Source organism: Bos mutus, chromosome 2, assembly GCF_027580195.1.
Source record: "Bos mutus isolate GX-2022 chromosome 2, NWIPB_WYAK_1.1, whole genome shotgun sequence".
Taxonomy (NCBI): Eukaryota; Metazoa; Chordata; class Mammalia; order Artiodactyla; family Bovidae; genus Bos; species Bos mutus.
In genome coordinates, this window is record NC_091618.1 from 75544409 (window position 1) to 75558786 (window position 14378).

At 38.8% G+C, this 14378-nt stretch overlaps 2 protein-coding genes across 2 annotated transcripts in view; one reads left to right on the forward strand and one right to left on the reverse strand.

Moving 5' to 3' along the window:
• Positions 1-14378, forward strand: part of THSD7B (thrombospondin type 1 domain containing 7B) — a 926619-nt gene that overhangs the window by 121451 nt on the left and 790790 nt on the right. The window lies entirely within an intron of this gene.
• LOC102280569 (heterogeneous nuclear ribonucleoprotein A1) lies at positions 542-2033 on the reverse strand. Its single transcript, XM_005893038.3, has one exon. It carries the CDS (start codon positions 2019-2021, stop codon positions 1071-1073), a length of 951 nt encoding a protein of 316 aa, XP_005893100.2. The 5' UTR covers positions 2022-2033; the 3' UTR covers positions 542-1070.

The following is a 14378-nucleotide window of genomic DNA, read 5'->3' on the forward strand; positions in this document are numbered from 1 at the left end:
TATTTTAAGTTACACTAATTTTTTAATGCATGAATCCTGTATGTGTTGACAACTCTGCCGAGATGCTGCTGGAGCATTAATTTCTATTTTCCCTAATCTGTCTGCACACAAGGTTAGCAGACAGGAAGAAGTTACTTCACAATTCAGTAGGTAATTGGAAAAGACATTGCAACTGTTTTAATTACTAACAAATGAGGCAGACTGTGTTTTTAACACATGATTTAGAAACATACCTAAAATGCAGATTGGTTCTTTTAATAACATAATTTCATCATTAATCGGTACTCATTGGCTCCTTTGAAAAGAGTGTGTTACATGCCAAAGCAAATACATCTAACACATATATAAAAGTGTAAATAAATGATTGTGAGAGAGCTGTCCTTTAACTTTACTAATAAAATATTGTAGTTCTCTCTGATGTTGGCCTGAATTGGAAATATTCATGATTACATTTTTATGCACTGAAGTGATATAAGGGAGAGGGTTATCTTTGTTTTTTTTTTTTTTTGCAAGGGTGACCCTTTTAATGGTGAATTCCAGGTCACAACACAGTAACTGTCAGTTCAACTACACCAAGGTTCTGAAGACAACAGCTTCTCCACCAAGCAGGTTGTAAATAAGTTTCAAATGGAACCTGGCATCACCCTGAAGGAATTCTAATTTCACACTGTTGGGGTAGTTTACCAAAATGGCTTCAGAGTAGACTAACTTTACATAGCACATTGAAAAAAAAAAAAAGACATTTATTCAGCGTCATGATCAGACTATTACATTTAGCAATCAACAGCATGGGTGCAAAAAAAAAAAATCTACATTAAAACCCTTTGTTGGAATGCTTTACACTTTCCACAGAACAGAAACTAAAATAACCTGTTATACAATTAGTCACAAGTACAGTCCTTGAGTTTTTTGCCCATACACATGAGTATTGTCTAAAACATGTCTTCTTTGTAGCAGCTAGGCCCTGCCACCACTGTGCTTGGCTGAGTTCACAAATCTGTTGTAAGCTGTAGCTTCCCTGTCACTTCTCTGGCTGTCCTCTCCTGCTAAGCTTTGTTTCCTGGCAGTAATTAAAACCTTCTGCCACTGCCATAGCTACTGCTGCTGCTGGAGCCACCATAGCCACCTTGGTTTCGTGGTTTGGCAAAGTATTGGCCTCCACCACCATAGGGGCCAGAACTTCTGCCTCCAAAGTTTCCTCCTTTCATGGGTCCAAGATTTGAAGATTGATTGTTGTAATTGCCAAAATCATTGTAGCTTCCGCCACCTCCATCATTGCCAAATCCATTATATCCATCCCCACTGCCACCATATCTGCCACCACCACAGCTGCCACCAAAGCCACCTCGACCACTGAAGTTTCCTCTATGACCAAAGTTGTCATTCCCACCAAAACCACCTCCACGACTGCCACCAAAGCTTCCAGAACCACTTCGACCTCTCTGGCTGGATGAAGCACTAGCCATCTCTTGCTTAGACAGGGCTTTTCTCACTTGACAGCTGTGGCCATTCACAGTGTGGTATTTCTGAATGACAATCTTGTCTACGGAGTCATGGTCATCAAAGGTTACAAAAGCAAAGCCTCTCTTTTTGCCACTGCCTCGGTCAGTCATGATTTCAATTACTTCAATTTTCCTGTACTGTTCAAAATAATCTCTCAGGTGATGTTCTTCAGTGTCTTCTTTAATGCCACCAACAAAAATCTTTTTCACAGTTAAGTGGGCACCAGGTCTTTGAGAATCTTCTCTTGAGACGGCCCTCTTTGGTTCCACAGCTCTTCCGTCCACCTTGTGTGGCCTTGCATTCATGGCCGCATCCACCTCCTCCACCGTGGCGTATGTGACAAACCCGAAGCCTCTGGAGCGCTTGGTGTTTGGATCCCTCATTACCACACAGTCTGTGAGCGTTCCCCATTGCTCAAAATGGCTCCTCAGACTCTCATCGGTTGTTTCAAAGCTCAATCCTCCGATGAAGAGCTTCCACAGCTGTTCGGGCTCTTTGGGAGACTCTGATTTAGACATGATGGCGGTGGAGGCGGGAAGACTTCAATGATGCTTTCTTGGCGGCGTCCACGGGCAGAAAAAGCGGGTTATCTTTGTTGAATGCATTTTCTAAGTAGTAATGGCAATTATTTTTTCTTATTTTTGAACATCTATAATGGTTCATTGTCCTGAGAAAAACAGTCTAGTTATGCAATTATAACTCTAGATTTCAGAATCTTCTTTCAGTACTACAAAATTAGTCATAATAAGCATCAAGGATTATTTAAAATTGAGGAGTAGAATAAACTGTGCTGAATCTGTAGCAAGCTGAGAACATTTCTCGTGTGGGAATGTGCTTCTCTTTTCTCCCTCCCTTCTTTATCTCCTCCTTATCCTATGTTTCTCCTCTTCCTTTTTTAGTTAAAATCCCACTTACAAAATTGTTTTATTGACATTTCCTTTATTCTTGTAAAATTAGGGTACAAATAGAAGACAAAATCCATATGATTGAGTGATTTGTTTAATTGAGGCTTAAAGTATAAAATATCTTTTACAAGTCATGGCCTTTTTTTTTGAGTACATGTTATAGCCTCAACTCAGTGGAGATAATATTTTTTTATTTTTATTATAAATTTATTTATTTTAATTAGAGGCTAATTACTTTACAATATTGTATTGGTTTTGCCATACATCAACATGAATCCGCCACGGGTATAAACATGTTCCCCATCCTGAACTCCCCTCCCACCTCCCTCTCCTTACCATTCCTCTGGGTCGTCCCAGTGCACCAGCCCCAAGCATCCTGTATCATGCATCGAACCTGAACTGGTGATTCGTTTCATATATGATATTATACATATAACCAATGTAGTTTTTTTTTTTTTTTATTGCCTCTCTCCATTGATTTTCTGCGCCAGCCCCTTGGAAAGTGGGAAGCAGGTGCATAGACACCACCAGAAGGTGGCAGAGGAGGTGGTGAAGCCTTGAATCTCTGAGAGTAGAAGAGTGAAGAAAAGTAGAAAAAAGTAGCAGAAACAAGTGATCAGTCACTATGTCCTAATTTTCCCCCTTTAGTCACAGCAAAATAAACGTGTTTAGTCACAGAGACGTGTGTGCATGCTAAGTCGCTTCAGTCGTGTTCGACTCTTTTGCGACCGAATGGACTGTAGCCCGTCAGGCTCCTCTGTCCATGGTCTGTGGGGAAGTGTCCTGGAGTGGACTAAGAAAAAAAAAAGCTGGGGATTCAGCAGTCACATCTTAGCAGACAGCTTCACAAGTACTCAGGAATGGGTAGCCTAGCTGAAGACACTGACTGAAGACCCATGCAAAAACCAGGGACCCCATTTAATCCCCATGGCATCACCTAGCTTCCTACTCCCCTTAAGGTGCCATTTTGGGAAAAGATTGCATTAGAAACCCCTAAACCCTATAATTTATCCATAAAAGACAGAATTTACCTCCTAAAATAATCTTATAAACAGAAAGCAATGGAAAGAACTTGTGTGTTCACCCTTAAATCTGCCGTTCCCTGATGCCTCACCATTCTCATAAACAGACTGTGAGCATCCAGACCAGGTGACAAGGTGCCCCCTGCCACAGATTCTCCTTCCGACCTTCCTCTGAGTGACCTAGTGACATTCATTCATGTTGGTGTGGACCCCCCCCCTTCACTTCTCCCGATCAAGCCACTTGCCCCTAGTTCCTCATTCTCTGATTCCCACCTGCTTGGCTGAGCTCACGCCCTGGCCGTTCCCCACAGGTCATCCCATCATGGACTGATGTAACTGGCTCTCTGGGCTCTCTCAGTATAATAGACTCTGTTTTCTCCTGAGCCTCTTTTCTATTTTCTCTGTGTCCATCCCTGATTGATCATCTCATAAAAGAATATAAAACAAGACAGAGGGAAGAAAAGCTGAAGACACCTCGATTAGAAAATTTAACATTCTTTTCTCCTTGCTTTTGATGAAGTATGAATATGTTTTTCTGTACATATGATCATGACATGTATAAATTCCACACCCTAACTCCCATGGGGACGTCTAAGACTCTTTTCTCTGCATCCTGTCTGTAGATAAATGGGAGAAGCACTACTAATGGCAGAGGCTGGAAGATTTTGTAAGTTGTAGTGAGAAATTTGACTTTAAACATAAAGCTTTATAGGATCAAGTTATGTGGAGTAGTGGTTTTTGAGAGGGAATCTTTGCTGGCTAGAGTAGCAAATGGTCCTCCTGGCATTCATGTACAGGCTTGCTTTCATTTACTGCTTAGGGCACTTTGTGGTTCCTTTCAGGAGAGTGGGAAGGTCGGGTCTCAAGTTCTTAAGTTCTGAGTCTAAAGCTGTTGCAAGAAGCAAAAACCTAAGTGACAGCTTGGAGAAGCTTAAAAACACACTTAGTGGGTAAAGAAGAAATTACGGCATTCCTTTTTGTCATCATCTATTTTATGTTCCTTGAAGTAATCCTCATCACACATGCATATGTGTGCTTCCTTTCCTTTTGTCCAAAGTGCAAGTATGGGGGAAGATTCTGTTCAAGACTCTCCTTCTTGTTGGAGTCCTAGCCACACATCTCATTCCTTCTTTTCAGTATCTATTTTTTTGCCTTCCCTATTTATGGACTCATTTTGCCTCAGGAGTTATCAATAGTATTATGAGTATTGCTGCTTCCTCAGGAAAGATGATAAGCCCCATAAAGACAGCACCCAAGCCCTATGATCTCAGCCTACACTTCTGGGCACAAAGGAGATTACCTGAATCTTGATAACTAAAACGAAAGCTGTGCGACTATCCCAAATAAAGAAAAATTCTTTTAGACATTCCTGGTGAATGCTTTTAATCAGCTCTACTAAATCATGTTTAATAAAAGATTGAGCATGATAAATTTGTGTGTTGACTAAAAAAAAGAAACAGAACTAGGAACTAGGAATGTTCTGCCTGAAAGTGTGGAAGATGATAGATGAAGTCAGAGATTTTGTTACCTGTTCAATCATGGTGGTGGTTTTGATTTATCCCTTTGGCATATCTATGTGAACTTGGCTGAACTCTCCCTAGAAATACTGACAAATGACAGCAGGTAAGGGATTAGTTAATTCCCCAAATCTAAAAGTCTGTCCCCTATCCTCCTAGCGTATGATTTTGGCATCTGTCTCAGCGGCAAGCTGCTATGAATCTGCAGTATTGTGAGAAGAAACTCAAAATATTTAAGAAATTTGAGCATACTGTTTAGATTACATATTTCAAATATTGCACCTCTCCCTTAATGTCTGACTAAAGCCCAGCTGGGATTTCATTTTGGTTCAGTGAAAGTTGTATGCCAATTTGTATTTTTCAAGTTTTACTTCAAGGCTCAGTCAAGAGAATCCATCCTGTGCTAACATGCTCACTTTGGTACTTTTTGGAAATGGATGGAGAACAGTTGGATTTCCAAATCTAATTATGTGAAATAGTCCACACTTTTTAAGGGTGGATTACAAAATTCCATTGGAGAAATTTCACTGGAGAGTCCTACTGTGTTAAGACAAATTCTATTTACTGACTTTTCAGAAATTGCAACAGGAATGTCTCAATACAGATATATATATATATCTGTAAAAATTTTTTTCCTCTCCAGAGGGGTTCAAAACCATTTCATGAGGCTGAAAAATTAATCTTACAGACTTAGGATGTAATGGACAAGACATTACACTTGCTTGTTATGCTCTGAGGGTCGCAAAGCAAAAATGTTTACTAAGTTCCCCTCCCCTTTACTTTTTCCCCTACACTTAGTTTTTCAAAACTTATGGCCACTATAATTGAATTTTGTTACATGATCTAGAAATTGTGAAATTCATAACTCTCGGGAGCTGTGTTGACACCACAGAACCTGCAGTATCTTGGAAAGCCTTTAAATGCTTAATCTCATTAAGAGTAGCATATTTTAACATTCTTCACAATTGTGACTATCTTTAGCACTTAAGAAAGACTGATCCTGTGAGGTTTGACTATTAACTCAGTTTTTATGTTCCTGGTATATTCATGAAGCTGTTTTGTAATGCACCCATAATTTATTTTTATTTTTTATTTTGGAAGCATTGTTATAGGTTAATTGGCTCTATATTTTACAAGTTTGCATCACTAATACCAATAAAAGTCTGTTGATATTGTTCTTCTGGGATTCTGATTGCATTAAGGAATCATTAGTCCTAATTATGTTCTGTAGTCTGGGCTAATTACAATCAAATAAGACTTTACATAAAAATGTGAAATTGTGAAGTCAGTGCACTTTTGATCATTAATTAGAGAACTACCAGGTATACCTTTGCAGATGTTCTTATTTTATTTTTTTATTTTTAGTTATAAGAAGAAACTTCAGCAAGCCATTGCATTTTGAGTGTCTCTCATAGTTATTACAGAAATAATCTGGTTAATTATAAATATGAGTGATGTTCTTCTATTTCACTCCTCCTGAGAACTAAACTGACCTCAGTTGTTTCTCATCCACCCTCCAGGTAGTAATATTATGTTTACATTACAGAATAAAAATGGGAGGCTGAAGGTTTTAAGAGCATGTGTTCTATTAGATTGCCTCATTTAACTTTTATGCACTGAAGTCCTTTTCACGTTTGACATTTCTTTGAGTTCTTTTTAATGCCATGGATTCCTTTGGCCTCTCCTGTGTGAGGTGGTAATGATACCTCTACCCGTTCTTCCCTGGTGTGGTGACAACTAATGAAGGGTAGAATTTGCCCTAAACACCTGACTTTTTAAAATTGTCTTGCTTACTAGGAGTGTTGAATTTCATATATAAATGTGGATAGGGCAAGCAGGCTGGAATCATAGTTTATGGCCACCTACAACGTTTTCTCTTCTTTCACGGGAAGTACTGAATGAGATGGTACCTTTAAAACAGCTTGATTCCTGGTACATGGAAGGGTTCAATAAATGTTAGCTCAGATTATAATTATTGTTTGAATTGCATTGCATTTGCTATTTCTGGAAGTCCAATTTTAGACCAATGAATTGTTTTTGAGCTTTAGGAGGAAGAAAATATGTTTCATCAGAATTTTCCAACAATTTCACTTCCTCATCTACACTTGTACTGCTTGGAGATGCTTCAAATTTGGCAGTTAAAATATTTGCAGAAGCCAGACTCTGTTGGCTGCTTCAATGACCCTGAAATGCCCATTTTGATGCAGTACTAAAGGCTGCAATTCAGAAATAATGCTCAATCTCTGACCGTTTATCTAACTTCCAACCTGAATCCGCTTTTGCTAAAACACCTACTCATTCATTTCCCTTGTTTATCAACCCAACAGCTATTTTTCTACTTTTCTGACTTTTTATTGTTATTGTTCAGTCATTCAGTCATGTCTGACTCTTTGCAACCTGATGGACTGCAGCATGTCAGGCCTCCCTGTCCTTCACCATCTCCTGGATCTTGTTCAAACTCATGTCAATTGACTTGGTGATGCCATCCAACCATCTCATCCTCTGTCACCCCTTCTCCTCCTGCCCTCAGTCTTCCCCAGCATCAGGGTCTTTTCCAGTGAGTCAGCTCTTTACATCAGGTGGCCAAAGTATTGAAGCTTTAGCTTCAGCATCAATCTTTCCAATGAATATTCAGGACTGATTTCCTTTAGGATTGACTGGTTTGATCTCCTTGCAGTCCAAGGGACTCTCAAGAGTCTTCTCCAACACCACAGTTCAAAAGCATCAAAGTCCACAGCATCAATTCTTCGGCGCTCAGCTTTCTTTGTAGTCCAACTCTTAACATCCGTACATGACTACTGAAAAACCGTAGCTTTGACTTTACCGACCTTTGTGAGCAAAGTGATGTCTCTGCTTTTTAATACGCTGTCTAGGTTTGCCATAGCTTTTCTTCCAAGGAGCAAGTGTTTTAATTTCATGGCTGCAGTCACCATCTGCAGTGATTTTGGAGCCCAGGAAAGTAAAGTCTGTCACTGTTTTCATTTTTTCCCCATCTATTTGCCATGAAGTGATGGGACTGGATGCCATGATCTTAGTTTTTTGAATGTTGAGTTTTAAGCCAGCTTTTTCACTCTCCTCTTTCACTTTCATCAAGAGGCTCTTTAGTTCTTCTTTGCTTTCTGCCATAAGGGTGGTATCATCTGCATATGTGAGGTTATTGATAGTTTCCTAGCAATCTTGATTCTAGCTTGTGTTTCATGCAGCCCAACATTTCACATGATGTACTCTGCATATAAGTTAAATAAGCAGGATGACAATATACAGTCTTGACAAACTCCTTTCCCAATCTTGAACCAGTCCATTGTTCCATGTCTGGTTCTAACGTTGCTTCTTGATCTACATACAGGTTTCTGACTTTTAATGGCACCTAAATTTCTTTGTTCTCTTTGTTCAAACATTTTTCTTTTGCCCCTAGAAAATATTTTTCTCATTTTTCAGATACTGTTTTCATTATTTTATACCTATATATTTTCTGAGGTTGCCTTGTCTTCACTCAAGCATCTGGTCTCCAAGACCCTCCCTTATTTCCCACCTCTCATTACTGTTATTTCTGACTGAGTCCACATGGCGGCTGACCAGATAGGAGTTTTGTCTTTCTCATATGATTCTCATTTCTTGCTTTGGAGTTTTGTACATTGTTTTGCCTATAATTTTCTCTTTGACACTTTGTCAATAATCCACTCCCTTATCCTCTTTTAAATTTCACTCTGCCCCATCTCCCACAGAATAACTAATACATGTGTTGCTATTTATCTGTTTTTACCACTTAATCTATTCTGAAGACTGGGTCCATGCACACTGAGGCATAGGTCCCTCATTCCTTTTAGTTCCTTGTAGTTTATTTAACCATTAGCAAATTTCTGTATGAACAGACATTTAGAAACTATACTTAAGTGCATAAATTCTGTAATCAACCTGTGAGTTTGAGTATGATTTCAAGCTTACCAGCTGTGAAACATTGAGTAACTGCCCTTATAAGGTTCTTTTGCCTTGGTTTTCTCATTAATACAGGTGATATAGAGTATCCTCAAAACACGATTATGAAGATTTAGAATTTGCATGTGTAAAATAGTTAACAACACCTGGCACAAAGTAACCCCTCAATAAAGTGACGTTTTTGGTTTTTAAATTCTATTCTTTCAATAATTTTTGTCTCAGTTATGGAGTATGCCCTCTCGTGAACTGGAGTTATAGAATAAACTTTGAGCCCGTGTAGTCAGATCTCCTCATGTTACATATGAGAAAACTGAGGTCCAGAGTGACTCACTTGGGTGGTCCCAGGTCATGAGAGCATTTAGTGTCAGAACAGGGCCTGAGTGACTGCAGATTCCATGCCCTTTCCTTGAACCTGCTCTATCTCAGACCAGTCATGCATGTACCTTTTCCCTTCTCAGTTATTTTATAAATTGTTAAAAATTGGGAACTATACCTTTTCCTTTTTGTCTTCTATCATCCTATATAATCTTGAACACAAATTGAATTCCCTAGAGGTATTCACTTAGTTTTGGTAAATGACACTAAATATTGTCTAGATCACTCTATCAGTTTTGTTTTGTTTTCTGCCTTAATTTCTGTATTTTTATTCGATATTATTGTCCCCATTTATTTTCCTTTTTCTTCTCTCTATTTTTTTGCCTTAATCCCCTATTCCCATTACTTTAAAAATTATAGTTATCTAATTCATGCTAACTTTATATTTTGTGCTCAGATGTTTTTCTTATATTTCTCATATCTTAACTAGATTTTAGTTAGAAGATAAAATGTAGTTTATGGCTCCTTTTTTTAAGCAGGTGGACAGCAGAGGGTCAGGTACTATGGAAATGTAGAAGTCCTTGAGTTTTGTTTGGTATCTGAATAAATTAAGCCTCTATGTCTAGCTCAAGTCTTTTGTCTAGTCTACAGTAGTTCCTTCATCAACTTTTGAAATTTTTGCATTTTTCACTGGGAAATCTATTTATTGGTTTGTAAGCCAGTTAACACCAATATGGTAATCTGCCTAATGGGAAATTTTTTTATTAGTTTGTAAAATAGTTAACAATGGTATGGTAATTTGCCTAATGGTAAGCGTTAAACTAGATGCTGTTTTTCTGTGTTGATGTAATGGGAGCATCCAGACATTACTTTGTATTTTTTAACTTTTTCTGAACTTTTAATTTTATATTGGAGTATATATACCGACTTAAGGACATGAGTCTGAGCAAACTCTGGGAAATAGTAAAGGACAGGGAAGCCTGGCATGCTGCAGTCCATGGGGGTCGCAAAGAGTCGAACATGACTTAGCCATTGAACAGCAACAACAAATACCCAACTAACAATGTTGTGATAGTTTCAGGTGGACAGCAGGGCAATTCAGCCATTCATATATATTTATCCATTCTCCCCCAAGCCCCTTCCCAGACATTGCTTTTTTTTTTAATTTAATTTTATTTTTTAACTTTACAATATTGTATTGGTTTTGCCATATATCAACATGAATCTGACATTGCTTTTTATAAACGCATAACATATAAAACTCAGATGTAATTTGATTGTCTTGGAGTCCTACTCTTTTAAAACAATATTGAAAAAGAAAGGTTGAAAGTTTTGCTAAGGAAGTGGGAAAGCCATTCCAAGAATGAGAAAAGGCAGAATTAACTGCTTAGAAGAGAAGGAGGGAGCAAGTTACTGTGTTTCCTGCCTTGAACAGACATGAGAGAGTGGGTTAAAGAGAAAGCAGGGTCTACAAACAGAAGAGTGCTTAAATTCTTGATGTCAGTGAGCAAAAATCTCCTATTTGGTATCAAAAAGAAATAGAAGGTAAAACATGGCAGCTATTGGGATGAAAACTCAGTTAAATGAAAGTTTCTTTTCCTTTGCGGGACTAGAAAGGCTCTGATTTTCAAGTTAATTTCTTTGAAGTACCTGCTCTGGATGATCTTCTTCACATAGAAAGACTCTTCGTAAGCCCCTGCTTAATGTACCTACTCTGTGTTACACCTTACTTTGCATTTATCAGCTTATCAGTCATCACAGCTAATCCTGTGGGGTGTGTTATCAGTTCCATCCATCTTGAGGACAAGGGAAGAGGGTCATCAAGAGTCAAGCAACAAGCCCGTAGTTAAGCAATGTAGGTGGTAAAGTGAAGATTCAAATTTGATGTTTAGTCTGGCTTTATAGCATGAATTTTTTTCTCCATGCTTGTTACTTCTTGGTATTAAACATCATATCAGTTCAGTTCAGTCGCTCAGTCGTGTCCAACTCTTTGCAACCCCATGAACTGCAGCACGCCAGACCTCCCTGTCTATCACCAACTCCCAAAGTCCACCCAAACCCATGTCCATTGAGTAGGTAATGCCATCCAACCATCTCATCCTCTGTCATCCCCTTCTCCTCCTTCCCTCAATCTTTCCCAGCATCAGGATCTTTTCAAATGAGTCAGCTCTTCGCATCAGATGGCCAAAGTATTGGAGTTTCAGCTTCAACATTAGTCCTTCCAGTGAACACCTAGGACTGATCTCCTTTAGGATGGACTGGTTGGATCTCTTTGCAGTCCAAGGGACTCTCAAGAGTCTTCTCCAACACCACAGTTCAAAAGCATCAATTCCTCAGCGCTCATAGGTTGTGTAAATTTTAGTCACAAAACACTACCTGGTCTATTCTTTTCCTTTGATGCCAAAAAACAACACCTTTTCCCTCCCCCACCCCTATCGCTGCCTCCTGAATGTAGTTGTGCTATCAGATGCAGTTATAACTCTGCCTTTGTGTCTTAATTGTGAAAAGATGGAAAGTCTCTGGAAAGTCAACATTAATTGATAATTACAGAGGGAATTATTTTTCATCAGTCAAAAGAAAACATGCCATTGCATTGAGGGTTCAAAGATGCCTTGCCTTTGTATAAAATTAGAAGTATGCAGATTTACACATTCATAGATAAGGCTGCTGACCTTTATCCACCTTTATCCTTCTTCCCCTGATTGAGTATGCATGTGTATGCACACACACACTGTCACTCACACATACTCATACTCATCATTCTAGAAGAATCACTGTAAGGTCATGTGGCTATACCTCTTTGTTCTATGAATCACATGATTTGTTCTTAAGGGGACAGTTATTTACTTACTGGTTAGTAGAGATTACTAAAGTATTTCAAAATACTACCTAAGATGGATTTTTAAAAAGCCAGTGAAATACAAGTAATAGGCTTTTTCCCCATAAAGGAGAAAATAGCATAATCTGACTCAGATATAGTTGTCTTTCTGCAAAAACTATGAAAAAAATCCCAATAATATTGTGATGATATTGATACCATTTTAAATTCTGTTGAAAATAATCAGCCAAATGGATACTTCATTGAACCCAATGATTAGAGAAAAATTTTCAATTTTCTTATGAATATTTACTTTCGAGACTATCAGATCAGATCAGATCAGATCAGTCTCTCAGTCGTGTCTGACTCTTTGCAATCCCATGAATTGCAGCACGCCAGGCCTCCCTGTCCATCATCAACTCCTGGAGTTCACTGAGACTCACGTCTATCAAGTCAGTGATGCCATCCAGCCATCTCATCCTCTGTCATCCCCGTCTCCTCCTGCCCCCAATCCCTCCCAGCATCAGAGTCTTTTCCAATGGGTCAGCTCCTCGTATGAGGTGGCCAAAGTACTCCACTCCAAAGTACTGGAGTTTCAGCTTTAGCATCATTCCTTCCAAAGCAATCCCAGGGCTGGTCTCCTTCAGAATGGACCGGTTGGATCTCCTTGCAGTCCAAGGGACTCTCAAGAGTCTTCTCCAACACCACAGTTCAAAAGCATCAGTTCTTCGGCGGTCAGCCTTCTTTGCAGTCCAACTCTCACATCCATACATGACCACAGGAAAAACCATACCCTTGACTAGACGAACCTTTGTTGGCAAAGTAATGTCTCTGCTTTTGAATATGCTATCTAGGTTGGTCATAACTTTCCTTCCAAGGAGTAAGCGTCTTTTAATTTCATGGCTGCAGTCCCCATCTGTAGTGATTTTGGAGCCCAGAAAAATAAAGTCTGACACTGTTTCCACTGTTTTCCCATCTATTTCCCATGAAGTGATGTGACTGGATGCCATGATCTTCGTTTTCTGAATGTTGAGCTTTAAGCCAACTTTTTCACTCTCCACTTTCACTTTCATCAAGAGGCTTTTGAGTTCCTCTTCACTTTCTGCCATAAGGGTGGTATAATCTGCATGTCTGAGGTTATTGATATTTCTCCCAGCAATCTTGATTCCAGTTTATGTTTCTTCCAATCCAGCGTTTCTCATGATGTGCTCTGCATATAAGTTAAATAAACAGGGTGACAATATACAGCCTTGATGTACTCCTTTTCCTATTTGGAACCAGTCTGTTGTTCCATATCCAGTTCTAACTGTTGCTTCCTGACCTGCATACAAATTTCTCAAGAGGCAGATCAGGTGGTCTGGTTTTCCCATCTCTTGAAGAATTTTCCACAGTTTATTGTGATCCACACAGTCAAAGGCTTTGGCATAGTCAATAATGCTGAAATAGATGTTTTTCTGGAACTCTCTTGCTTTTTCCATGATCTAGCGGATGTTGGCAATTTGATCTCTGGTTCCTCTGCCTTTTCTAAAACCAGCTTATACATCAGGAAGTTCACGGTTCAAATATTGCTGAAGCCTGGCTTGGAGAATTTTGAGCATTACTTTACTAGCGTGTGAGATGAGTGCAATTGTGGGGTAGTTTGAGCATTCTTTGGCATTGCCTTTCTTTGGGATTGGAATGAAAACTGACCTTTTCCAGTCCTGTGGCCACTGCTGAGTTTTCCAAATTTGCTGGCATATTGAGTGCAGCACTTTCACAGCATCATCTTTCAGGATTTGGAATAGCTCAACTGGAATTCCATCACCTGCACTAGCTTTGTTCATAGTGATACTTTCTAAGGCCCACTTGACTTCACATTCCAGGATGTCTGGCTCTAGGTGAGTTATCACACCATTGTGATTATCTGGGTCGTGAAGATCCTTTTTGTACAGTTCTTCTGTGTATTCTTGCCATCTCTTCTTAATATCTTCTGCTTCTGTTAGGTCTTCATTTGTTAGGTTTTTATACTGATTTGAAATATATTCGTGAATTCACTGAATTTTTATTGTAAAAGGTATTTCAACTTCCTTAGATCATATTTAAATCATTATATTGTTCTTTTTTTGAAGTTGGATATTATGTAAAAGTACTATTTACTCGTTCATGTAGTCACTTTATGACTTTTTTTGTAAAATATTTTTGTAAGCTAAACATTTTGTAAGCTAAACAAATATACATCACTGCTCAGAAAATCCTATGGAATGTGTATATTATATACCAGATGAGACTTTTGTGCCAATTCTTTGAAGCACTATTTGGTACAAACCAGGAGAACTGGAAGGTTTTCAGGATTTTTAAATGAAAATATGGTTTTAGTACTCGG

Coding starts and splice junctions, on each gene's coding strand:
- LOC102280569 (XM_005893038.3), bottom strand. CDS start 2,021: ATGTCTAAATCAGAGTCTCCCAAAGAGCCCGAACAGCTGTGGAAGCTC.